The sequence below is a fragment of the Pongo abelii genome, chromosome 8 (assembly GCF_028885655.2).
Source record: "Pongo abelii isolate AG06213 chromosome 8, NHGRI_mPonAbe1-v2.0_pri, whole genome shotgun sequence".
Lineage (NCBI taxonomy): Eukaryota > Metazoa > Chordata > Mammalia > Primates > Hominidae > Pongo > Pongo abelii.
In genome coordinates, this window is record NC_071993.2 from 102714218 (window position 1) to 102742189 (window position 27972).

The 27972-nt window shown below is 41.2% G+C and overlaps 1 protein-coding gene across 5 annotated transcripts in view; it reads left to right on the plus strand.

Annotated features, from left to right (window-relative positions):
- ENTPD1 (ectonucleoside triphosphate diphosphohydrolase 1) overlaps positions 1–27972 on the plus strand; it is a 194567-nt gene that overhangs the window by 79079 nt on the left and 87516 nt on the right. Inside the window, exon 1 of one of the 5 annotated variants that reach the window (XM_063727674.1) lies at positions 23838–25350. The exons of the other annotated variants lie outside the window; for them this stretch is intronic. Within the exon in view, the coding sequence (XP_063583744.1) occupies positions 25275–25350 (76 nt within the window). The 5' untranslated portion in view covers positions 23838–25274. Of the gene's footprint in view, positions 1–23837; positions 25351–27972 lie in introns of those variants that run through there. 5 annotated transcript variants of the gene reach the window in all.

Below are 27972 nucleotides of genomic sequence, written 5' to 3' on the forward strand. Positions count from 1 at the left end.
GAGAAGCATTAAGAGTTTTTGTGTCCCTGTGTCCTCCTTTTTCTTATTTTAAATATTTAATTTGATAATGTTATAAATTCAAATAGTAAAAATTATGTTAGTCACTTATTTCACAGGATTTTTTCTCTTTATTTGGATATTAATAATCAAACTCATCCATCCATGAATTTAATGAATTTTAATATAGTTCTTATCTCACTATGCCTTTCCCCATTCTTGGGTCCCTAATCTTGATTCCTTTCATAATGATCTAGTAAGCATATTAATTTTTTAGAAAGGGGATCAGTGTTATAAAAGAGAGACAACTTCTCTTAAATATAGCAATCTTTCTCCCTCAAGTCATTGGAAATATTCCTCCATTGTCTTGAGAAGTTTGATGCTGTAAAGAAGTTGCTATAGTTTGAATATGTCCCCCCAAAAGCATATGTTCAAAACTTAATCCCCAGTATAACAATGTTGGGAGGCAAGACCTACTGGGAGGTGCTTGGGTCATGAGGGCTCCACCCTGATGAATGGATCAATGCCAATAGTAAAAGGACTTGAAGCTGTGAGTTTGTTCTCTTGCTCTTATGCTCTCTTGCCCTTTGCTTTCTGCCATGGGATGACACAGCAAGAAGGCCCTCGCCAGATGCTGGCCCCTTGATCTGGAACTTCCCAGCCTCCAGAACTGTGAGCCAAATAAACTTCTGTTGTTTATAAATGACTCAGTCTGTTGTAGCAGCACAAAACAGACTCAGAAGTTGAGGACAACTGTTTTTTAGCCTGAATGGTTTTTGTTCCCCATTTCTGAAATTTACAACTTTCACGATAAGATAACTGGGTATAGACTTCCTTTCAAAAATTTTTGCCTGGGATATGGTAAATCCTCTTGATTTCCAAATTTAGGACTTATTTAGGATCAAGAAAGATTTCTTCTGTCACAACTTTGATTAATGCTCCTGTTTTGTTTGTTTGTTTGTTTTTTCTTCTTCAGGAACCTATTATTTGGATCTCTTATCTCTAAATTGCCTGCCTGTGGCCTGCCTGCCTGCCTGCCTCCCTTCGTCCCTCCGTCCCTCCCTCCCTCCCTTCCTCCTTCCCTCCCTCCCTTCCTCTTTCTTTCTCTCTTCCTCTTTCTTTCTTTCTTTTTTTTCTTTCTTTTTTTTTCTTTCTTTCTCTCTCTCTCTTTCTTTCTCCTTCCTTCTTTATTCCTTTCATTTTCTTCATTTATTTTTCATTGCATTCTGAGACTATTTTCCTAAGAATTTCCTCTATATCACTGATTCAATTTTCCTTAACTATCTGCAGTATAAAGTTTCATTCAGTTACAGTGTTTTTGGCTTCCATGAAATCTTTTATTTTAGCTTGTTTATGGCAACATCCTCTTGTACAGAGTTCAAAAAAACAAATGATTTCCATCTATTCCTGCTTCATATCTATTTTAGAGGCAAGCTTTTCCTTCGTTGTTCTTTCTATTTTCTTGCAAAATTTATTTAATCTAAGGCCTTATCCTTGAAAGAAAAGAGATTCCTTTTGTATGTATGTATGGATGAATGTGTTTTTCACCTTATCCTAAAAAGTATTTAGGATGTATTAGGGGAGATTTATCCCAGTCTAACGTTGATATGGATGGAATGCATAGTCTGCCCATGGCTCCTTCAGGTTCTGTTCAGGTCTTGGAAAAATGCAATCACCAAATGCTAGATCCCCATTTAAGTATGAGAAGACATCTAAATCCTTTAGGCAGAAAAATTCACTCAGGCCCAGGAAAGAAGGCAAAAGTCTTCTCACCGTGTACAGTAGTCATGTTCCAGAAGATAGAGTGACTAGGGCTGTCAGAGTTCTGTCAATATGGTTGTCCAGAGGCATAAAGGTATTCAGGAAGGAGCCTTTGCTCCTTCCCCACTGAGAGCAAACCTCTGTTGAATTAGGGAGTGAGCTCCTGTTCCACTGCTTAGCAGTTTTCCTCAGCCTTTGTTGGATATCATTTCTAAGATCTCTTTAGACTTGTGGTAGCATATGGCTGCTAGTGTGGCTGTTTCTGTGAAGAACATTCCACGCAGAGGAACCAACATGTACAAAGTCCTGAGGAGAAATTAGGTGTTTAAGAAACAACAAAGAATCCAGTGTGGTTGGAGTGGAGAAAGCAAGGAGGTGAGAGCTGAGAGGTAGATTTGGCCTAAACAGAATGTCTAGCATCCTGCAGGCCACTGTATAGCCTTTGGCTTTTACTTATAGAGCAATGGGAAACCACTGGGAGTGTTGAGCACAGGAGTGACTTTATCCAATTCATGTTTTAATAGGATCACTCTGGCTGCATTGTAGAGAACAGACATAAAGGGATATAAGCAGAAGAGAGGCTAGTTGGGAGACTACTGCAGTAATACAGGTAAAAGATGATGGTGTCCATTTCCAGGTAGTAGCAGTGGACACGGTGAAAAGTGATTGGATTTGGGATCTAATAGAGCCAATAAAATCTCCTAGTTGGATTTGGATGGGAAACAAGAGAGAAGGAAACTTGACTCCAAGGTTTTGGGCCTTCCAAGAAACTAGAAGGGTGGAGTTGCCTTGAGATGAGAAGACTGTAGGAGGAATAGGTTTGAGTGGGAAGATCAGGATCTCAGTTTTGGGTGTGTTAGTGTTCAGATGCCTATTTGACATGGGTCTTTCAAATAGAGCAGATGGATATACAAATTTGGAGTTTGGGGAAGAAGACTGGACTTGAGATATAAATTTAGGTCATCAGGTGGTGTTTAATCTGAGTGAGACAGGATTTAAATCCAATGAGACTGGGTAAGTGAGTGTAACTAGAAAAAAAAAATGACAATGTTCTAAGGACTGAGCCGGATACTCCAAATTTAAAGGTTGGGGATAGGAAGAGAAACCGTCCAAGAAGATTGAGAGAGAGAGAGAGAGAGAGAGAGAGTGTGTGTGTGTGTGTGTGTGTGTGTATGTGTGTGTGTTGGAGTGGGGGAAGGGGTATAAACTAGGTAGGTGAGTATGGTGTCCTGGGAGCCATCAGAGAAAAGTGTTTCAACTGGGTCTAACTGGGTCTAATGCTGCTCATGGGTAAAATAAGATGAAACTGAGAATTGACCCTGGCATTTGGCACAGTGAATGTTGAAGGTTGTTAGTAAAGATTTCACAGGCAGAGTAAGTCTTTTAGGGATGGAAATATTTACAGAGAGGTGTGTAACTTCCTGGTGCTGATGTCCATCCAGACTGCAGACATTTTCTGTGAAAGAAAAGCCAGAGCTCTTTCAGGGCCAGGAAGTGTGGTCTTTTTCAATTGTGTTTTTCTCTAAAAGCTTGCTCTAAGATTCACATTGTGAAAACAGCCCAAACTCCAGGCCCCTATCTACTGTTACTCTTCCCAGAACTGCCTTATGGCTTCAGAGAGCAGATCTGTTTGCAAAACTAATGGAGGATTAGGGCTGGGGAGGAGTAGAAGATCACATTTCAAATGTGGTGTAGGTATCTGTGCATTTGGCTTTTTTTTTTTTTTTTTTTTTTTTTTTTTTTTACTGTAAAGACACATGCACACGTATGTTTATTGGAGCACTAATTACAATGTCAAAGACATGGAACCAACCCAAATGCCCATCAGTGATAGACTGGATAAAGAAAATGTGGTACATATATACCATGTAATACTATGTAGCCATAAAAAGGAATGAGATCATGTCCTTTGGAGGGACATGGATGAAGCTGGAAGCCATCATCCTCAGCAAACTAACACAGGAACAGAAAACCAAACACTGCATGTTGTCATTCATAAGTGGGAGTTGAACAATGAGAACACATGGACGCAGGGAGGGGAACACCACACACTGGGGCCTGTTGCAGAGTCTGGGGCAAGGGGAGGGAGAGCATTAGGACAAATAACTAATGCATTCAGGGCTTAAAATCTAGGTGATGGGTTGATCGGTGCAGCAAACCACCATGGCACATGTATACCTATGTAACAAACCTGCATGTTCTGTACATGTATTCCAGAACTTAAAGTAAAAAAAAAAAAAAAAAAAAAAAAGACACTCTGACACATGCTACAGTATGGATTAGGTATCTAAAACAGTCAAATTTCATAGAGAGAAAATGTAGAATGGTAGTTGCCAGGGGCTGGAAGAGGGGAATGAGGAGTTACTATTTAATGGGAACAGAGTTTCAATTTTCAAAAATAAGAAAGGAGTGGTGATGGATGGTGATGATGGTTGCAAAACAACGTAAATGTACTTAAGACCAATAAGCTGAATATTTAAACATAAAATGATCCTGATTCATAGAAATCAGTAAACAAAACATGAAAACTTAGTTTACCTATATAAAAATAATATTAATTATGGTTGCTTACTCAAATAGCTTATATTTCCATAACATGTGGTATAGAAACTATTTTGCATATAATTATGTTAGATTAACTTTGTTGTAAGTTGGATTTGGTTATAAAATTAAACTAGAATCAGGCTCCACTTTATCAGCTGTTGTGCATGTGGCACAGATTTCCTACTCACAATTTTAAAAGGAAACATTAGAGAGACCATTTCTTAGGAGCTAGAAAGGTGCCTTTTGTTTTATCTGTTAAAATTATTATTTCTCAGGTTGGAAATGTGTGCATTTATGGAATCAATTGGTAGGTGAGAGGCTGTGAGGCAAACTGGAAGGTGGTTAGGCTTCAAAAGACAGAAGAACTTGGGCTGGAATCCCAGTACTTTTACCACTTGCAAGCTTAGCAAGTCCTTTAAACCCTGGCCTTCACGAACTTCACTCTTTTTTTTTTTTTTTTAATTTTATTTATTTATTTTTATTTATTTATTTATTTATTTATGAAGTATTTATTGATCATTCTTGGGTGTTTCTCGGAGAGGGGGATATGGCAGGGTCATAGGATAATAGTGGAGAGAAGGTCAGGAGATAAACACATGAACAAAGGTCTCTGGTTTTCCTAGGCAGAGGACCCTGCCGCCTTCTGCAGTGTTTGTGCCCCTGGGTACCTGAGATTAGGGAGTGGTGATGACTCTTAAAGAGCACGCTGCCTTCAAGCATCTATTTAACAAAGCACATCTTGCACCGCCCTTAATCCATTTAACCCTGAGTTGACACAGCACATGTTTCAGAGAGCACTGGGTTGGGGGAAAGGCCATAGATCAACAGGATCCCAAGGCAGAAGAATTTCTCCTAGTCAGAACAAAATAGAGTCTCCTATGCCCACCTCTTCCTACACAGACACAGCAACAATCTGATCTCTCCTTCCTTTCCCCACACTTCCCCCCCTTCTTTTCAACAAAACCGCCATCGTCCTCATGGCCCGCTCCCGATGGTCGCTGTCTCTTCGGAGCTGTTGGGTACACCTCCCAGACGGGGCGGCCGGGCAGAGGCGCTCCTCACCTCCCAGACAGGGCGGCCAGGCAGAGGCGCTCCTCACTTCCTAGACGGGGCCACCGGGCAGAGGCGCTCCTCACTTCCCAGACGGGGTGGCCGGGCAGAGATGCTCCTCACCTCCCAGACGGGGAGGCCGGGCAGAGGCGCTCCTTACTTCTTCCCAGACGGGGTGGCAGCCAGGCAGAGGCGCTCCTCACCTCCCAGACGGGGTGGCCGGGCAGAGGCACTCCTCACCTCCCAGACGGGGTGGCCAGGCAGAGGCGCTCCTCACTTCCCATATGGGGTGGCGGCCGCGCAGAGGCGCTCCTCACTTCCCAGATGGGGCGGCCGGGCAGAGGCGCTCCTCACTTCCTCCCAGACGGGGTGGTGGCCAGGCAGAGGCGCTCCTCACCTCCCAGACGGGGCGGCCGGGCAGAGGTGCTCCTCATCTCCCAGATGGGGCAGCTGGGCAGAGGTGCTCCTTACTTCCAGACGGGGTGGCAACTGGGCAGAGGCACTCCTCACCTCCCAGACGGGGCGGCCAGGCAGAGGCGCTCCTCACCTCCCAGACGGGGCGGCCGGGCAGAGGGGCTCCTCACTTCCCATACGGCGTGGCGGCTGGGCAGAGGCGCTCCTCACTTCCCAGATGGGGCAGCCGGGCAGAGGCGCTCCTCACTTCCTCCCAGACGGGGTGGTGGCCGGGCAGAGGCGCTCCTCACCTCCCAGACGGGGTGGCCGGGCAGAGGTGCTCCTCATCTCCCAGATGGGGCAGCTGGGCAGAGGTGCTCCTTACTTCCAGACGGGGTGGCAGCTGGGCAGAGGCACTCCTCACCTCCCAGACGGGGCGGCCAGGCAGAGGCGCTCCTCACCTCCCAGACGGGGCGGCCGGGCAGAGGGGCTCCTCATTTCCCATACGGGGTGGCGGCTGGGCAGAGGCGCTCCTCACTTCCCAGATGGGGCAGCCGGGCAGAGGCGCTCCTCACTTCCTCCCAGACAGGGTGGCGGCCAGGCAGAGGCGCTCCTCACCTCCCAGACGGGGTGGCCGGGCAGAGGTGCTCCTCATCTCCCAGACGGGGCAGCCGGGCAGAGGTGCTCCTCACTTCCTCCCAGATGGGGTGGCGGCCGGGCAGAGGCGCTCCTCACTTCCCAGACGTGGCGGCCGGGCAGAGGCGCTCCTCACTTCCCAGACGGGGCAGCCGGGCAGAGGCGCTCCTCACTTCCCAGATGGGGCAGCCGGGCAGAGGCGCTCCTCACTTCCTCCCAGACGGGGTGGTGGCCAGGCAGAGGCGCTCCTTACCTCCCAGACGGGGCAGCCGGGCAGAGGTGCTCCTCACTTCCCAGACGGGGCAGCCGGGCAGAGGTGCTCCTCACTTCCCAGACGTTGGGCGACTGGGCAGAGGCGCTCCTCACTTCCCAAACGGGGCGGCCGGCCAGAGGCGCTCCTCACATCCCAGACGATGGGCGGCCGGGCAGAGACGTTCTTCACTTCCTATACAGGATGGCGGCCGGGCAGAGGCGCTCCTCACTTCCCAGATGGGGCGGCCGGGCAGAGGGGCTCCTCACATCGCAGACGATGGGCGGCCAGGCAGAGACGCTCCTCACTTCCTAGACGGGGTGGCGGCGGGGCAGAGGCTGTAATCTTAGCACTTTAAGAGGCCAAGGCAGGAGGCTGGTAGGTGGAGGTTGTAGCGAGCCGAGATCACGCCACTGCACTCCAGCCTGAGCACCATTGAGCATTGAGTGAGCGAGACTCCGTCTGCAATCCCAGCACCTCGGGAGGCCGAGGCAGGCAGATCACTCGAGGCCAGGAGCTGGAGACCAGCCCGGTCAACATGGCGAAACCCCATCTCCACCAAAAACACAAAAACCATTCAGGCGAGGCGGCGCGCGCCTGCAATCCCAGGCACTCGGCAGGCCGAGGCAGGAGAGTCACAGGAGCCAGAGGTTGCAGCGAGCCGAGATCACGGCAGTACAGTCCAGCTTTGGCAACAGAGGGAGACAGAGACGGGAGACGGGAGACGGAGACGGGAGAGGGGGAGAGGGAGGGGGAGGGGGAGGGAGAGGGAGAGCGAGCTGCATTTGGCATTTTAAAAAGACTCAGTGGATTTTAGTGCTAGAAGAGACTTAAATATCCTCAAATCTCTTAATTAAAATGAAATCAATTGCATTTGCTGTTTTAATTACAAAAATAATACAAGTTTATAACAAAATTTAGACTATATAAAGAATAAATAAAATAAAAATTTGTGTAAGTTTATTACTCATAACTCTGTCATATGACTTTTTAGTCTTTCTCTTGTTCCCTCTCTTTGGCTTACTTTTTATTGTTTTTTAGTATTTATTTCCTACAAATTTGGATCCATGTTATGCATACCAATTGTAATCCTCAATTTTACTTTACAGTTTGTCATGACAATTGAATGGCTTTTACCATATGATCTTTTAATGGCTGCATATAATATTCCATCATTTGAACATGTACCATATGTCTATTTAACCATTTCCTTTTGGGAAACATTTGAGAAACTTTCAGTTACTTTCCAAATTATTTTTCAAAAACATTTGCAAGTTATTTTCCAAATATATAATTATATTATAACTTCTGTGGATTAATCTCATTTCACATCTTTGACAGTTTCTTTAGGATCAATTCCTAAAAGTAGAATTTCCAAATTTCTTTCCAAATTTCAGCAGTGTATGAGTGATAGAAACATTGAAGTCCTGAGGCGGGAAGGAATGTGCTCATGTCGCACAACTGGTTGGTGGCTGAGTGTGCCCAGTTCCCTTGCCTTTTCTTCCTACCGTGCTTTCTATAGCATTTCAGCCTCCTTTTAGTGATGTCCCGTATGACTCCTTGGACCTTGATGACATTTAACCTTTTCCTGAAAACTCCTGGCTCCCACTAATCCCAAACTAGTCCCCCAGTGTATCTCTGGGCATGAACTCTGAACAATTAGAGATGTCCTTTTTCATGAGAGAAGATGTGCGCTTCTCAGATACATTTTCTCTTTAGGGGTACAAATGTTTTCCCATTAGTCAAGAACTGCCACCCATTAGATATTCCTTCACGTGTCTGAAGGCTTCCTGGAATTTTCCTGACTTCTTTTTAGCTTTACTGGTCATATATTTTCTCTCTAAAATCTTACTCACTGTAATACAGACATACTTCAGAGTTATTGCAAGTTTTGTTCCAGACTGCTACAAAGGAAGTAATGTGATTAAAAGAGTAATATGAATTTTTAGTTTCCCAGTGCATATAAAAGTTATGTTTACACTATACTGTATCTATTAAGTGTACAATAGCATTATGTCTAAAAAAATGCACCTTAATTAAAAATACTTTATTGCTAAAAAAATGCTAACAATCATCTGAACCCTCAGTGAGTGGTACTCTTTTTGTTGATGGAGAGTCTTGCCTTGATGTTCATGTTGCTGACTTATCAAGAGTTGGTTGCTGAAGGTTGGAGTGGCTGTGGCAATTTATTAAAAGAAGACAACAATGATGTTTGCCACATTGAATGACTCTTTCTTTCATGACTGATTTCTCTGTAGCATGTGGTGCTGTTTGATAACATTTTACTAACAGTAGAACTTCTTTCAAAATTGGAGTCAATCCTCCTCCAGCACTCCTGCTGTTTCATTGAGCAAGTTTACATAATATTCTAAATCCTTTGCTGTCATTTCAACAATGTTAACAGTATCTTCCCCAGGAGTAGATTCCATCTCAAGAAACCACTTTCTCTGCTCATCCATAAGAAGCAACTCCACAACTGTTCAAGTTTCATCACGAGATTGCAGCCATTCATTCACATCTTCAGGCTCCGCTACTAATTCTAGTTCTCCTGTTGTTTCCATCACTTCTGCAGTCACTTTCTTCGCTGAAGTCTTGAGCCCCTCCAAGTCATTCATGAGGGTTGGAGTCAACTTCTTCCAAAATCCTGTTAATATTGGTATTTTGACCTCCTCCCATGAATCATGAATGTTCTTAATGGCACCTAGAATGGTAAATTTTGTCCAGAAGGCTTTCAATTTACTTTGCTCAGGTCCATCAGAAAAATCATTATGTATGATAGCTATGGCCTTACTAAATGTATTTCTTAAATGAGACTTGAAAGTCAAAATTACTTTGTTTTGTGTTGCTATAAAGGAATACCAGAGACAGGGAAATTTATAAAGAAAGAAAAGTTTATTTGGCTCACAATTCTGATGGCTTGAAAGCTCAAGATTGGGCATCTGGCGAGGGTTTCAGGCTGCTTCCACTCTTGGAGGAAGGTGAAGGGGAGCCAGAGTGTGCAGAGATCACATGGTGGGAGAGGAAGCAAGGTATAGAGAGGCTGGTGCTAGCCTACTTTTAACAACCACTCTCATGGGAACGAATAGAGTAAGAATTCACTCAACCCCAAAGAAGGTCATTGATCTATGCATGAGGGATCTGCCCCATGACCAAACACTTCCCATTTGGCCCCACCTCTAACACTGGGGATAAAATTTCAGTATGAGGCTTGGAGGAGACAAATATCCAAACCATAGCACTCGTTGATCCATAGCCTGCAGAATGGATGTTGTATTAGCAGGCATGAAAACATTTATCTTCTTGTATATCTTCATCAGAGCTCTTGGATGACCAGGTGCATTGTCAATGGACAGTAATATTTTGGAAGGAATTTTTTTTTTCTGAGAAGCAGACATCAACAGTGGGCTTAAAATATTCAGTAAACCATACTGTAAACAGATTTATGGTCATCCAGCCTTTTTTGTTCCATTTATACAGCACAGGCAGAGTAGATTTAACATAATTCTTAAAGGCCCTAGGATTTTCAGAATGGTCAATTAATAATGGCTTAAACTTTAAGTCACTAGCTTCATTATCCTTTAACAAGAGAGTCATCCTGTCCTTTGAAGCTTTGAAGCCATCCTTTTTTATGGCTGCATGGTATTCCATGGTGTATATGTGCCACATTTTCTTAATCCAGTCTATCACTGATGGACATTTGGGTTGGTTCCAAGTCTTTGCTATTGTGAATAGTGCTGCAATAAACATATGTGCGCATGTGTCTTTATAGTAGCATGACTTATAATCCTCTGGGTAGATACCCAGTAATGGGATTGCTGGGTCAAATGGTATTTGTAGTTCTAGGTCCTTGAGGAGTTGCCACACTGTCTTCCACAATGGTTGAACTAGTTTACACTCCCACCAACAGTGTAAAAGCATTCCTGTTTTTCCAAATCCTCTCCAGCATCTGTTGTTTCCTGACTTTTTAATAATTGCCATTCTAACTGGTGTGAGATGGTATCTCATTGTGGTTTTGATTTGCATTTCTCTGATGACCAGTGATGATGAACATTTTTTAATGTGTCTGTTGGCTGCATAAATGTCTTCTTTTGAGAAGTGTCTGTTCATATCCTTTGCCCACTTTTTGATGGGGTTGTTTTTTTCCTGTAAATTTGTTTAAGTTCTTTGTAGATTCTGGATATTAGCCCTTTGTCAGATTGCAAAACTTTTCTCCCATTCTGTAGGTTGCCTGTTCACTCTGCTGGTAGTTTCTTTTGCTGTGCAGAAGCTCTTTAGTTTAATTAGATCCCATTTGTCCATTTTGGCTTTTGTTGTCATTGCTTTTGGTGTTTTAGTCATGAAGTCGTTGCCCATACCTATGTCCTGAATGGCATTGCCTAGGTTTTCTTCTAGGGTTTTTCTGGTTTTAGGTCTAACATTTAAGTCTTTAATCCTTCTTGAATTAATTTTTGTATAAGGTGTAAGGAAGGGATCCAGTTTTAGCTTTCTACATATGGCTAGCCAGTTTTCCCAGGACCATTTATTAAATAGGGAATCTTTTCCCCATTTCTTGTTTTTATCAGGTTTGTCAAAGATCAGATGGTTGTAGATGTGTCATGTTATTTCTGAAGCCTCTGTTCTGTTCCACTGGTCTATCTCTCTGTTTTGGAACCAGTACCATGCTGTTTTGGTTACTGTAGCCTTGTAGTATAGTTTGAAGTCAGGTAGTGTGATGCTTCCAGCTTTGTTCTTTTTGCTTAGGATTGTCTTGGCAATGTGGGCTCTTTTTTGGTTCCATAGGAACTTTAAAGTAGTTTTTTCCAATTCTGTGAAGAAAGTCATTGGTAGCTTGATAGAGATGGCATTGAATCTACAAATTACCTTGGGCAGTATGGCCATTTTCATGATATTGATTCTTCCTATCCATGAGCATGGAATGTTCTTCCATTTGTTTGTGTCCTCTTTTATTTCCTTGAGCAGTGGTTTGTAGTTCTCCTTTAAGGGGTCCTTTACATCCCTTGTAAGTTGGATTCCTAGGTATTTTATTCTCTTTGAAGCAATTGTGAATGGGAGTTCACTCATCATTTGGCTCTCTGTTTGTTATTGGTTTATAAGAATGCTTGTGATTTTTGCATATTAATTTTGTATCCTGAGACTTTGCTGAAGTTGCTTATCAGCTTAAGGAGATTTTGGGCTGAGACTATAGGGTTTTCTAAATATACAATCAGGTCATCTGCAAACAGGGACAATTTGACTTCCTCTTTTCCTAATCGAATACCCTTTATTTCTTTCCCTTGCCTGATTGCCCTGGCCAGAACTTTCAACACTATGTTGAATAGGAGTGGTGAGAGAGAGGGTGTCTCTGTCTTGTGCCAGTTTTCAAAGGGAATGCTTCTAGTTTTTGCCCATTCAGTATGATATTGGCTGTGGGTTTGTCATAAATAGCTCTTATTATTTTGAGATACGTTCCATCAATACCTAGTTTATTGAGAATTTTTAGCATGAAGCGCTGTTGAATTTTGTTGAAGGCCTTTTCTGCATCTATTGAGATAATCGTGTGGTTTTTGTCATTGGTATATTCTGTTGATTTGGGGTGGAGAGTTCTGTAGATGTCTATTAGGTCTGCTTGGTGCAGAGCTGAGTTCAAGTCCTGGATATCCTTGTTAACCTTCTGTCTCGTTGATCTGTCTAATATTGACAGTGGGGTGTTAAAATCTCCCATTATTATTGTGTGGGAGTCTAAGTCTCTTTGTAGGTCTCTAAGGACTTGCTTTATGAATCTGGGTGCTCCTGTATTGGGTGCATATATATTTAGGATAGTTAGCTCTTCTTGTTGAATTGATCCCTTTACCATTATGTAATGGGCTTCTTTGTCTCTTTTGATCTGTGTTGGTTTAAAGTCTGTTTTATCAGAGACTAGGATTGCAACCCCTACTTTTTTTTGCTTTCCATTTGCTCGTTAGATCTTCCTCCATCCATTTATTTTGAGCCTATGTGCCTTCGTTGCACATGAGATGGGTCTCCCGAATATAGCACACAGATGGGTCTTGACTCTTTATCCAATTTGCCAGTCAATGTCTTTTAATTGGAGCATTTAGCCCATTTATTTTTAAGGTTAATATGGTTATGTGTGAATTTAATCCTGTCATTATGATGTTAGCTGGTTATTTTGCCCGTTAGCTGATGCAGTTTCTTCCTCGTATCGATGGTCTTTACAATTTGGCATGTTTTTGCAGTGGCTGGTACCGGTTGTTCCTTTCCATGTTTAGTGCTTCCTTCAGGAGCTCTTGTAAGGTAGGCCTGGTGGTGACAAAATCTCTCAGCATTTGCTTGCCTGTAAAGGATTTTATTTCTCCTTCACTTATGAAGCTTAGTTTGGCTGGATAGGAAATTCTGGGTCGAAAATTCTTTTCTTTAAGAATGTTGAATATCGGCCCCCACTCTCTTCTGGCTTGTAGAGTTTCTGCTGAGAGATCCACTGTGAGTCTGATGGGCTTCCCTTTGTGGGTAACCCGACCTTTCTCTCTGGCTGCCCTTAACATTTTTCCCTTCATTTCAACCTTGGTGAATCTGACAATTATGTGTCTTGGGGTTGCTTTTCTCGAGGAGTATATTTGTGGTGTTCTCTGTATTTCCGGAATGTGAATATTGGCCTGCCTTGCTAGGTTGGGGAAGTTCTCGTGGATAACATCCTGAATAGTGTTTTCCAACTTGGTTCCATTCTCCCCATCACTTTTAGGTACACCAATCAAATGTAGATTTGGTCTTTTCACATAGTCCCATATTTCTTGGAGGCTTTGTTCATTTCTTTTTACTCTTTTTTCTCTAAACTTCTCTTCTCGCTTCATTTCATTCATTTGATTGTCCATCACTGATACCCTTTCTTCCATTTGATCGAACTGGCTAATGAAGCTTGTGCATGGGTCACATAGTTCTCATGCCATGGTTTTCAGCTCAGTCATTTAAGGTGTTCTCTACACTGTTTATTCTAGTTAGCTATTTATCTAATCATTTTTCAAGGTTTTTAGCTTCCTTGTGATGGGTTCAAACATCCTCCTTTAGCTCGGAGAAATTTGTTATTACCGACCTTCTGAAGCCTACTTCTGTCAGCTCGTCAAAGTCATTCTCCATCCAGCTTTGTTCCTTTGCTGGCGAGGAGCTGTGATCCTTTGGAGGAAAGAGGCCCTCTGGTTTTTAGAATTTTCTGCTTTTCTGCTCTGGTTTCTCCCCATCTTTGTGGTTTTTATCTACCTTTGGTCTTTGATGTTGGTGACCTACAGATGGGGTTTTAGTGTGGATGTCCTTTTTGTTGATGTTGATGCTATTCCTTTCTGTTTGTTAGTTTTCCTTCTAACAGTCAGGTCCCTTAACTGCAGGTCTGTTGGGGTTTGCTGGAGGTCCACTCCAGACCCTGTTTGTCTGGGTATCACCAGCAGAGGCTGCAGGACAGCAAATACTGCAGAACAGCAAATATTGCTGCCTGATCCTTCTTCTGGAAGCTTCGTCCCAGAGGGGTGCCCGCCTGTATGAAGAGTCAGTTCGCCCCTACTGGGAGGTGTCTCCCAGTTAGGCTACACGGGGTCAGGGACCCACTTGAGTAGGCAGTCTGTCTGTTTTCTGAGCTCAAACACCATGCTGGGAGAACCACTGCTCTCTTCAGAGCTGTTAGACAGGGACGTTTACATCTGCAGAAGTTGTCTGCTGCCTTTTGTTCAACTATGCCCTGCCCCCAGAGGTGGAGACTACAGAGGCAGTAGGCCTTGCTGAGCTGAGGTGGGCTCCGCCCAGTTCAAGCTTCCAGGCCACTTTGTTTACCTACTCAAGCCTCGGCAATGGCGGATGCCCCTCCGCCTGCCAGACTGCTGCCTCGCAGGTTGACCTCAGACTGCTGCACTAGAAGTGAGCAAGGCTTTGTGGACGTGAGATCTGCTGAACCATGTGTGGAGTATAATCTCCTGGTGTGGCGTTTGCTAAAACTGTTGGAAAAGCACAGTATTAGGGCAGGAGTGTCCTGTTTTTCCAGGTACCATCTGTCATGGCTTCCCTTGGCTAGGAAAGGGAAATTCCCTGATCCCTTGCGCTTTCCGGGTGAGGCGATGTCCCGCCCTGCTTCAGCTCGCCCTCCGTGGGCTGCACCCACTGTCCAACCAGTCCCAGTGAGATGAACCAGGCACCTCAGTTGGAAATGCAAAAATCACCTGTCTTCTTTGTCAGTCATGCTGGGAGCTGCAGACTGGAGCTGTTCCCATTCGGCCATCTTGGAACCAAGATGTTTCTAATGACAGGGAAAAGAAAACTGACAAGACCCAGGCAGTTGACTTGACTCTTGTTAGAGCTCAACAGGTGGTTTGTAGTTGAGGAAGTGTCAATGGCTAAAAGATACAAGAAAATATCCAACTTCACTGGTAGGCAAACAAAGTAAACTAAAACAATGAGGTACTATTTTTCACATACCTAAAAGCAAAGTTTTTTTTCTTAATATCCAGTGTTGTTGAAGATGTGGGGAAACTAATATTCCCTAACTGTTGGCTAGAATGCAATGGATAAAATTTGACATTTCGCTCTACTTTTTAGGATATGTCCTCAACCTTATCTTTTAACCTTTTTGTTAAAATTTCATATTTTGGTTATTACTGTTTAAATTTCTAAAAGCTTGTTTTTATTTTCTGATAGTTTATTTAAATAAAATTGTACACTTTTTTGGTCTCATGGATGCAATATTTTCTCCTCTCTCTGATGATAGTAATTGTTTTCTTCTTTGTTTCCTCTGTTTTTTTAACTGTGTTTTTAAATTTTCATTTATGTCTTTCATGTTGAAGACCTTTTCACATATTATCTTACTTAATCTTCACTCAGTTCTATCAGGTTGATATTATTATCCTTGTTTTATAGTTAATGAGTCTTAGAGAGTGTATCATTGTTTTATTTCTCTTACCATGGGCAGCTGAAAAAATTGTTGGTCGTAGACCAAAAGTACTGGTCACAGACCAGCCAAATCCACAGTCCAGCTTCTTAATCTAGTTGGATTCTCTGTTGAATCCTTAAAATCTCTCCTCACCACCTCCCTAACCCCAACACTTGTCTCACTATATTAGACAACTTTGTTAGAATTTTTTCCAAGTTGAATTAAAGTCTTTCTCCTTCCCTTTACCTTTCCACTGTCATTAGAATTAGTTCTGCCCTGTAGACCATAGAGATCCTCTCCCATTTCTACATCTCCTTCCATAGGAGATAGTCCCTCAAATATTTGAAATGATACTGTCATGATTCCTCTACATCTGCCATTCCCCAGCCTGAAGAGGCCTGGTTCTGCCTACTTTATTCTGCACCTTTGTGAAATTCTGCTTGGCTAACATTTTTGGAATGCTTTGGACCATGTTCTGTCAAAGTCTCACTTTAAGTGTGTGTCTATAACTTAATATAGGGTCCAGATATGCTCTGAAAGACAACCTCAAATGGGATACTGTCATTTTATTAATGTATCCTGGAGTTGGCTTAGTTTCAATTTGAGGAGTTTCATGTGCTGCAACTTCTTTTCCTAGAAAGTGATAATTTTGATGTTTCTCACAAATTATAATTTCTAGGACTCTGAGCTGCCTACTTCTACTTACTCCTTTTTAGTTAGGGTTGTGTGTGTGTGTTGTCCTTACTGGTTACTGCTTTTACCTCCTAGGGTCTTTTTTTCAAGGCCATTTTCACTTAATGTTAGCTATTAAGCCCAAGTGGAGGTACTAAGGTGATTTGAAAAATGGAAATATCTTAATTTAAATTGCACAAACAAACACTATCGTGCATATTTGAGAAGGAAAATACAATGTAAATGGGGGCTTTTCAGGCACCATGTTAAGCACTTGGTATACATTATTTCATTTGGCTTTTATAACAGCATTATGAGGTGAGAACGGCTGTTATTCTCAATTTAGATGTGAGGAGGTATGGCTAGTTCGATACAACTAGGAGGGCCAGAGGTGTATTGCAGACCTAAACATACCAGACTCGAGACTAATACTGCTGTTACCCACAGAAATGAAGCTCACATATTGTATTTTATGCCAATTATAGCTGATGTTGTTGGATGGAATTATATAATCTACTGAGGTGTATTGCATACTTCTCCTCTTTAACAGAACATACCAAACATAAAAACTTTTATTTGATAGGTTGAGGTGATGATATTGAACATCTGTCCTCCCATGTTCATTGTAGCACTATTCACAATAGCTAAGATTTGGAAACAACCTAAGTGTCTGTCGAACATTAATTTTTGTGGCCCTTTAAGTATGAATAAATGTGTGGCCCTATAAATATGAATCTTATTTATATTTGTATAGACAGTGCCAAGCATATTATGGGCAACTATGATTCAAATCACTGCACACATGCATATTGAATGAGTACATGAATGAATCAATGAAGTTATAAAACAGCAATGACCTCAAGGTCTATTAAAGTTTTTAGAACTATTTGCCACTACACTAAATCTTTTATAAACTATTTTGCTTTATGAGTCTATGTGTCTGCTTTTTGTAATTTTTTTCCCTTCTCCCTGTCAGTGTAAATAGAATATCTATGGACATGAAATGTGCCTGAAGTTCTTTGCAAATGGAAGACTAAAAGGAAGTTGCCCCAGGCAATTCAGATCATTGTGTCCAAGAGAGGAACAAACTCATGTTTGATCCAGGTCATGACTGTATTCAAGGGCTTTGATCATAGGTGTAGGGGCATCAGGGAAGTACATTCTTGGTCTGTGTCCAAGTCCTTGGTCAGGGAAGTCTGTCTTAGCACCATGGAGACATGGGAAACTGAATTCAGACCTTATGTGACAGGAGTGGACTAAAACCAGTGCACGCATACGATCCAGCAATTTCATGGCTAAGTATACACCCAAAAGAAAGAAAATCTGTATATAGAAGAGATATCTGCCCTCCCATGTTCATTGCAGCATTATTCACAATAGCTAAGATTTGGAAGCAACCTAAGTGTCCATCGACAGATGAATGGATAAAATGTGGTACATATACACAATGGACTGCTATTCAGCCATAAACATAATAAAATCCTGTCATTTGCAATAACATGGATAGAACTGGAAGTCATTATGTTAAGTGAAATAAGTCAGGCACAGAAAGACAAACTTCACTTGTTCTCATCTATTTGTGGAGCTAAAAATTAAAATAATTGAACTGAGAGAGAGAGTAGAAGGATGGTTACTAGAGGCTGGGAAGGGTAGTGGGGGCTGGGTGGAATGGAAAAGGGGATGGGTAGTGAGTACAAAAAATAATTAGAAAGAATGAATAAGACCTAGTATTTGATAGCACAACAGGGTGCTATCAAACCTATTGCATTGGTTTGCAATAGGGTGACTATAGACATTAATAACTTAATTGAACATTTAAAAATAACTAAAAGAGTATAATTTGATTGCAACACAAAAGATAAATGCTTGAGGTGATGGATACCTCATTTATCCTGATGTGATTATTACACATTGCATGCCTGTAACAAAATATCTCAAGTACCCCATAAATATAGATACCTACTGTGTATCCGTAAAAATTAAAAATAAAAAAATAAAAATAAAATCAGCATAGGGAGCCAGTCACCTACTAATTTGGTCAACAGTTTAGGTCAGGTTGTAGTCTTAAGGGTGGAAATGAAAAGAGGGCCAGGACCTTGGTAGCCATACCAAAGTTCACAACTGTGTTATATACTCTGGAATGGATTTAGCCAAGGAGGTTTGCCCAGATTCTCCCATAGGTGATGTTAAATTCCTTCCAGGACACTTGACCCCAGGCCTGGGAGTGATGGTGTGTTTTCAGGTGCTCTCCCACTAACGCAAAAATGTCCATAATATATTCCAGGAATTAGGTGAGACAGAGCCTCAGGAAACAAGCCTGTTATGCCTTCACCAAGGCAGGGCAGAGCTAGATAAGGGTGAACAGAAAGGGACAAATTGTTGATGACAATTCTGTGAGTAGAAACTCCTTTCTCTTCTTTAGAACTTCTGCCTCCAGTTTGTTAATGCCACTTCCAAAATACACTGCTCTGAGCTGAAGATAATACTGCAGATAGAGTGCCATGAAGGCACTGGTTTGCAGTGATCTATAAAGGACTAATGTGCCAGGCTTTGTGTTAAGTGCTTGACTTTCACTACCTTGTTTACCCCTACAACAACAATTTTTAAATTGCCCTATTAAGATATAGAGCATTCTATCATTCTAAAATGTTTCCTGTGATTCAGTATATATTTATTTACTTTTTGGTTGATTTATTGAGTGAAGAACTGAAAATCACTTTATGGGTAGTACATTTCCTTTTTTGTATCACATCTTAAGTGAGATATTGTCAAACTGGGTGGGTATGTCCAGAATGGGGAAGGATGCAGAGACTATGTCATATAAGGAACATGTGTCAAAGGAGGTAGTAAAAATGAATATGACTGGGGCTAGTAGTTCCAATAAAAAATTGGAGACGTGCTCCTGGCTCATCAGAAGGTTTAGCTAAAATATTTTCAGAGCCTATCACGTGAACCTGATAAAAACAACCCAGTATTGGGCAAAAGAGTTAGGGCCATTTGAGGAAGTCCTGGGGCCTAGGCTAGGTGGTGATGAACAGGGAAGATGTGAAGGAAAAAGAAGAGAGAGAATTTTCCCCCTTGCCTTATTGATTTCATCCTGCATTAGTTCATCTCAGCTCTTCCTGTTGTTCCCCCAACCCCAACAGTTTTTCTATTCTTTTATCTATTTTTGAATTGATTCTCTAAAAGTGCTAAGGCTGCGTTTTCAGCTCCTGGTCATCCGGATCACTATCGGTTTCAGGATTCTTAGGGATAATGGGATGGAGGCATGGAAGGAGAATGTCTGGGTTAAAAAGATACTGAGGTAGAAGTAGAAGCCTTGGTTGAATTTTACACTCAGCCACATACAGGTTGGGCAAGTTGCTTTGCTCTTTAGCTTCAGCTTTTGCACACCTATAAAACGGAAGCGGTGTGTGTGTGTGTTTGTGTGTGTGTGTGTAGTGTATGTATCCTTTGTCTCCTAGGGAGTTTCTTTGAGGATCAAAAAAGAGAGTGGACATAAATGAATTTTGTAAACTGTTTTTGAGAGCATCTAAATGTAGTTTCATGAGTATCATTGTTACCATTGTCGCTGTTCTATTTGCTGAATCTAGTTTAATTTGGAAGCTCCCTAATTCACAATGATTTGTATAGTGGGGTCATCACTCTGTAGGAGCTCTAAATGGAGACTTTGTCCATGATTTCCAAAAGGTCATCCACCCCAGAGTCACATGACACTAAAAAGCAAATCTTTTTCGTTAATTGGCTTCAAATACTTTCAGCTTCAAATGGAGGTCTCTAAGGGTCCTTGGCTGGCACATCAAGGGGGCATTTCAAAGAAAGTGGCAAAATCTTGACTAAACTTCAGAGCAAACACGCACTCTTTTCTTTGCTACTCTCTTTCTAAAAAGAAAAACAAATTATACTGGTCTGGGTTGTGTGAGCATGTGTGTATCAGATTGTCCTAATTCTCTTTTCCCAACCCCTTCTTTGCTTGTCCCATTTTCAAGATAGGATAACACCCAGGTTTTTATATTACTTTCTATGTTAGGACTTTCTTAGGATTCCTAAAAATTTTGGCTAAGTAGCATTAGGCCTTCTCTATTTCACAGGTAGGCATTAAAAAAAAACAAAACAAAACAGTGCCCGCTTCTTCAAGACATTATCCAATTCTTCCTGGCATTTTGATGGTAGGAAAAATATCTGAAGTTATTTTTAGGGCAAGTCACATGGCAGAAAGAATAACAAGTATTTATGGTTGCCTGGAGAACTCAGCTTGTAGTTACTACTGATTATGGGAAAGAGGAACAAATTTTAAGATGAGGCAAAATTGGTGACCAAGAACTAGAATAGCAGATGGCCTGGGAAGAGGTGGGGGTGAAAGCAGGTAGAAAATCTATGCAAAAATATAGGCTCCTAGTCATTTTTTTTCTTTTTTCTCTTTTGATTACTATATCCTGCCTTCCTGCAGGAGGAATGTAGTGAGATGGTTTGTATAATCAGGTGCTTTGCTTGTTCTTTTTTTTTTTTTGATTGTAGAAGGATCAGTGTAGCAATTTGACCATTTGCCAAATTACCCATAAGATAGGGTAGGCATTAAAAACCCAGGGACACTGAAGTCAGGAAATCCAGCTTTTTGTATTCCTGGATCTTTCTTGGAACAGCCTGTCACATATGACATCTAATGATGTAGCACCAGCTGCTCACAAATACAAGTTCCTTAGAGTATATAGACATTATGGGGCCACTAAAAATGTCTTATATGGCTTGCTGCCAGCATTTTCAGCACTATCGCTCACCAGCAGCCACTCTCTGTTTGCTCTAGCCAAGCTCAGAGACATGGGAACTCCTATGAGCTCTGTTGTCTTGTGTAGAGAATTGGGCTAACTGTAGAGTGTGAAGGCCTCGGGAGAAAAACTCAGGCTGTGTTTCCTAGTCACCCCAAGACCTTGTGGACCCAGGAAGTAGCAGTTCCAGAGACCAATTGCTATATGGCTTTCTGCATGCCCACTGCCTTTGTCTTGATGTTGTCACAGGAAACATCTGGTGTACATCCAGTGCACCCAGAGCCTTTTGGAAAACACCTATCGGCCTCAGTACTCTTTTCCCTCAGGCTGGCAGACAATGAGGAAGGAGGAGAGAGAGCTACCCATTGGAGGAGGAAGTAAAGCTGGAGGCTGGGGTAGTGGCAAGATATGAGCATTCAGGTCTACAAAGCTTCAAGTCTCTCATTACTTCACTCCATCAGGCCAGGACGATCATGGGGGTTTGGCGGGAGTGGCACTGCAGGGAGTTTAGGCCTAAGGGAGTGTATGTGTGAGGCACAAAGTAATAAGGACTGGATTTTTTTACCTGAGGTGATGAGGGTGACAGGCCCACATGGATAAATCAGGAAACACAGGCAACAGGTTCTATAGCTGCATATCAGAGACTCACGGAGTGGAAATCCCTTTGATGAGGGCAGAGCAGCAGCCCAAATGACCGGATAGCCACTGTGGAAGTCATCCCCTCATCACTTTTTCATTCCCAAGACTCAGCTCTTCTCTGACTCTGTTACTTTGTCAGCATCTCCTGTTGCAGTGTCTGGGCAATTTCTCTCAGTTGTTACAACTTGCATTCAAGGGCATCTCTTGTTCCAGGCCAACTCTATTGATCTCTGAAAAAATGGGAGGTAGAACAGTGTTCAAGCATTCAGATAAACCTACCTTCCAATTGTAGTTCTGCTTCTTACTAGCTGTCCCACCTTAGGCAGGTAAGTTAACTTATTTGAATGTCAGTTTTCCTGCTTGTAAAATGCAGTTGGTATTAGTACTTAATTTAAAGCTTTGTTAGGAGGATTAAATGAGATAATGCAAGTCCAGCCTATAGTTGACTTTGGCTTAAGCAGCAGTTGTTGGAACAATCTATTGTGGCCAAGATCATAAGGTCTCAGGACACAAGGTTGGCCACAAAACCAACCCAGCAACTTATGAAGCAGAAACCATCTGTGGTAACTTTTCTCAGAAGGTGGCTATGTAAACTGGCCTCATCTGGCTGAAGGAAGTTGGGAGGTGGATAGGTGGGGGAAATAAAAGAGAAGAGAAGAGTTAAATGAGTGTCAATGTCTCCTAATAATTAAAAGCTTAGAATCCCTGGAGTCAGACAGGCTTGTGTTCAGATTCCAGCTCTGTGCTTACCATTTGTGTGACCATGAATATGTTATCAAACTTTTGGACCCCAGTTTTCTCAAGTGCAAAATAGGCTAATGATATCTATGGTGTTGTGATAATTTGATGAACAATGAGTATAAAGTGCTTAGCACAGTGCCTGCTACCCAGTAAGCACATAACAAATGGGGAAGAGGATGATTGTGAGGATGGCAGGCGTTTTTCTTGGCCTAGCATCCGGTGGTGCTGCTCTTGTTATCTAAGGCGGCAGGAAGGAGACAAGAGTGGGCACTTGGTAAAACTGGATGCAGGTGAAAGAGATGTGTTTATGTGAGGGCCTCATTTCTGAGCCTCATTTCTACCTCCTGACTCCTTATGTCCTCCCACCCTGCTACCCAGTGCTTGGGTGCTGCTTAAAGCACTTTGTTCCAAACTCCCTAGGGACGGTTTGCCCCTCCCCTTCCCATAATGACTCAAAACTTCTGTTCATTCTGTTCAGCTTTGCCACAGCCAGGTTTTGGTGAGAAGGACCACACAGCTCCCTTTGACTTTAAGGCCACCAGAGGTATTTCTTTTTAACTCCACCAAATTGGATATTAGTAGAGCAATAAGCAATGGAGGATGGAGGTTACCTTGAGCACAGAGACTTCCACATTGCCCTGAAAAGGAGCCTGAAAGACAAGCTTGAAGGAGGGGCAGGGTCAGTAGGGGAGGGAGAAGGAATGCATATCCCTAGCTTCCATATTGCACTACCGTCCTTTGCCTGAGAAAGTGAACCCTGGTTTTAGAATCTGAGACTAATATTGTTCCCCAAGGAGGAAGGCAGCTCAGGACTGGTTCCCACCAAGCCAAGTGCAGTCCTAGATTCTGGCTCCCTGTGCCCACTGTCAGCAGAGAAAGCACCAAATCTAGTGAGAAAAATTTCAGCATATGTTAAAATGACAGAAACCACCTTATCCAACCTAGACTTTTCTGCCATGGGAAAAAGATGAAACCTGGAAATCTGGGAAACTTAAAATTTTCAACACCGTTTATAAATATAAAAAGCCTCTGGTTACTTGAGTGTTGCACATTTAGGCATTTGATTTTGTATGTTGATTACAAATGGAGTTGTGGCCTTGTAAACCATCATAATCATCATTATAATCATTGAATTTATGGTTCATGTGGCAGTTTCTTATACATAATTCAATTTACTTTAATCCTCTTAATGCTGTCAAGTAGGTATTACCATTAATCCTCATTTTACAGCTGAGGAAACAAGGTGGAAAAGGTGACTTACTCAAGATCCCAGAGCTAGTAACCTCGAGGTTTTGTTTTGCTCTTTGGTTTTGTTTTCAATTTAGGTAATGAGCTACCAACATTAGAATGATGCATAGAAAGGTGCTGGGCCATGGTCTTTGCATCTTCCAATAAAGCATAATAAGATATATTAATTTCCAGGAAAAGAGCTGAGGGAGAAAAAAGGGGGAGTATGATTTATTGATACAACTTTTAGGGAAATTTGATCAGCGTAATATTCCAAGCTTTATTTTGATCATTTTCAAACCAAAGTTTAATCTGTTAAAATAGACATGCTTCTTTTACTCTGTGTAAACATGAAGCTCCACATATTACAAGAGGGCTTGGAAGGATGGGCCTACTAATTGGTACAGAGCAACAAAGTCTATTTTTTATTTAAAGATATAGATGTTTTAGGAAGGAGAGGGGATGTTAAATATAGTATTTGGCTGTATGAAAATATAGAAGTATGAGACTGGCAGCTCTGTAGAGGGCTTTGGGTGAGAGAATACAAAGAGAGAAAGTGAGAAAGACATTGTTGTATGAATATAAGATAAACCACCCCAGTTAAGTGCAGACTCTGGATGAAGTATTTCTATTACAAATGACAGACCTAGGACAGAAGCAGTGTAGACTGTTGATGCAGTATCTCGAGGGGAGTTTGCACACTGGATATGTAATCATTATTGTTTAAAGATATTCTTCCATCTTGGGGAAGTTGCTTAACCTATATTATTTGGATTTTTCTTATTTGCAAAATGGGACTAAAACAGTACAGTTCTTACCATATGTAATCTTTGAGAGTATTAATGAAAAAAATTATGTGAAGTGCCTACTACAGTGCTTGTCATAAAGAAGGCTGCAGTGGATATGGCAACACTTTCCTCCATCAACCCCCACCCCCAAATTCCTTTCAGTTATGAAAATTCTGAAACACTGTAACTTTACCTGTATATTTATTGGATATCTACTTTTCGAAAAGTAGAACATGTGAAGAATTCTTGATTTTTCCTTGGCGATACCTTTGCAAGTTAGAGGAAGATATTAGTGCCTGTCTTCCTTGGTTTAATTTTAATTCAAAAGAAAGACATGATTGAGAAGGTAGGAGAAATGACTGACTAGTTCATTTAGGCATTAATAGTCCTAAAAGAGGGAACTGTAAGGCAACCAGACATATGGCCTCGATTTTTTAAGAAGGCAGATTTAAAAATAAATACATGCATAAATAAAATTTTAAAATAAAACCAGAAAAAATGATAGATGAATTCTCATGATCAAATTTACTAAAAAGAATATGGCTTTAAAAGGTGAGTCTAGGCCAGGCACAGTGGCTCACGCCTGTAATCCCAGCACTTTGGGAGGCTGAGGTGGGGGATCATTTGAGGTCAGGAGTTCGAGACCAGCCTGGCCAACATGGTGAAACCCCATCTCTACTAAAAATACAAACATTAGCTGGGCGTGGTGGTGGGCACCTGTAATCCCAGATACGTTGGAGGCTGAGGCAGGAGAATCGCTTGAACATGGGAGGTGGAGGTTGCAGTGAGCTGAGATTGCACCACTGCACTGCAGCCTGGGCGACAAAGTGACACTCTGTCCAAAAAAAAGAAAAAAAAGAAAAAAGCGAGTCTAAAAAAGAAATAACTGAATGAGAAATCTGATTATACAATAATAAATAATCATAATGGATGAGAAAAGTGAAAAGCAGTTAAAATACTTATTTGATCAGAGGAAGTTTACAAGGAGGCGAGAAAGTATGGGTGAGTTTAATTTTCTTATATATTATTTTCTGTATTTTCTAAAAATCTCTATGGTGACTATGGCTTTTATAAAATAAACAGCTTTCCCCCAAGGATTTGTACAATAGAGAAAGGGATGGCAAGTAATTGAGAAGAACGTTTAGAAGCTAGGAGAATTCTTTTAAAAGTAGCATCACTTGGACTAAATATCTGTTGGCAATGAGGCATGGAGGAAAAAATGCTAAAGATAACAAAAGTTATTTTGGTTACAGTTCAGTGCAAGAACATGAACAGGAAGAGGGATGCACAGTGATCATGGATGATGCAAAGGAATTGGAAACTCTGAACTTCTATTTTGCTTCCATCTAGAAAAATGGAGTTCAATCAGTACAAAGTAAAACATACACAATTAAGAAGTAACTGAAATGGATGAGAATTTGTTGAGAGCCCTTGACTTTTCTAAATGAGTTTAAAGAATTTTAGAGAGATATGCTCTTTAAATTATTGGAATTGGTAATCTAAATAGTAAAAGATGAAAGAGAATGGATCCAGGAAACTCTGTATGAGTTGATACGTGGCAAAGTCTTAAATATGGAAGATTTGTTAACACCTAAAAAAGAAAGCTCCAGTCACTTGAAACTGGCATGCATTTATTGAATCAACTTATATCAAATTACTCTCATTTGTAAAATATTTAGAAGGGCTCTAGGGTTAAAAAATTTTGGCAGTCTCTCAAATTCATAGAAACAGTGTACAGTTGACCCTTGCACAACACAGATTTGAATTATATGGGTCCACCTTGCAACAATTGGAAAAACTCAAAGATGAACCATATAGCCTAGAAATATTGAAAAAAATTAGGTAAAAGGTATGTCATGAATGCATAAAATATCTGTAGATATTAATCTATTCTATCATTACTACCATGAAATATACACAAATGTATTATAAAAAGTTAACATCAAAGTTTACACAATTACAGACCATGCATGACACCACTTACAGTTGATAGAAATTTAAACAAATATAAAGATGCAGTATTAAGTCATAACTGCATAAAATTAACTGCAGTACATACTATACTACTGTAATAATTTTGTAGCCACCTCCTCTTGCTATTACAGTGAGCTCAGGTGTTGCATGTGTCTGCCTAGAATGCCATAAATTGCATATTGCAGTAAAAAGTGATCTTTCATGGTTCTCAAGTATTTTGAGTATTTTTCATTGTGTTTAGTACAACGCTGTAAACTTTGAATAACACCATGGGACCCATTCAAAGGACCACGAGTGATATTGGGAGTGCTCTCAAGAAGCAGAGAAAAGTCATGACTCGTGACATTACAAGAAAAAGTTGAATTGCTTCATATGAACTGTAGGTTGAGGTCTGCAGCTGTGGTTGCCCACCACTTCAGACAGATGATTCATCTCGTAGATGGGCATCTTGCAAACTTACCATATCGATAAATACAGTGCAGGGTTATAAACGTATTTCCTCTTCTTTTTGATTTTCTTAATAACATTTTATTTTATGTAGCTTACTTTATTGTAAGAATACAGCATATAATACATGTAAAATAGAAAATATGTGTAAATTGACTGTGTATGTTATTGGTCAACAGACTATTAGTTAAGTTTTCGGGGAGTCAAAAGTTACATGCAGATTTTCAACTCCATGGAGGTCAGTACCCCCAACTTCCATGTTGTTCAAGGGCTAACTGAAGTTTATTTCACCAAGAGTTTAAAATGTTTTTTAGTTGTAGAAAATTTCAAACAAATACAAGATGAAAAGAGTAATATAATAAACCCCTGTATACCTATTACCCATCATCACAAACTATCAATATTCTGAGTGTTTTTGTTTCATCTATCACTTTCCTCCCAACCATATCTTTTTGCTGTTTTTGGAATATTTTAAGCCAATCTCAGATATTATATCATTTTACTTGTAAGTACTTCAGTATGAAAAAAATGTATAGCAGAGTCTTTCATGATATGCCAAAAGATGAGTTGGAGAAATAGAGATTGGATAAGAATGAACTAAAAGGATTGGTACTAACATGAACCATGGCCAAAACATGTTGATAAATAGTTTGAAATCTACCTTGAAGAAAGGTGGTAGGGAAATATACTACAAGATTCTGTCCTTGTTGTTGTCTTATATGGCACAATTTATCAATGACATGGCCGAAAATTTAGAAAGCATGCTTAGCAGATTTGCTAACAATACATAGCTTTTAGTGAGACTGCAATGTATTACATAAAAGGATCAAGTATCATCAGGCTGGAAAAATGAGCTGAAACCATAGGTTGACATTTAATCGATACACACAAGGTGAGATTCCTGACGTGGAGGTAGTTCATGTGAAGATCTGTAGGTTTTACTAGACCCATAGCCCTCAGTATGAGTATCTAAAATGATGAGTCATATTTAAACAGTGTTAATGTTTAGTTTCCAGATGAAGGGCTATAGTAACTTCACTGTATCTGCTATATTCAGTTCAGAGTAATGTATTTTGAGAGGGACATTACAAACTGAAGGGCGTCTAGTGGAAGGTAATTAGGGTGACATAAAATCTGAAAATCATAATCATGATATGTAAAGAATGGTAAATGGAACTGGAGCTATTTAGCCTGGAGAATAGG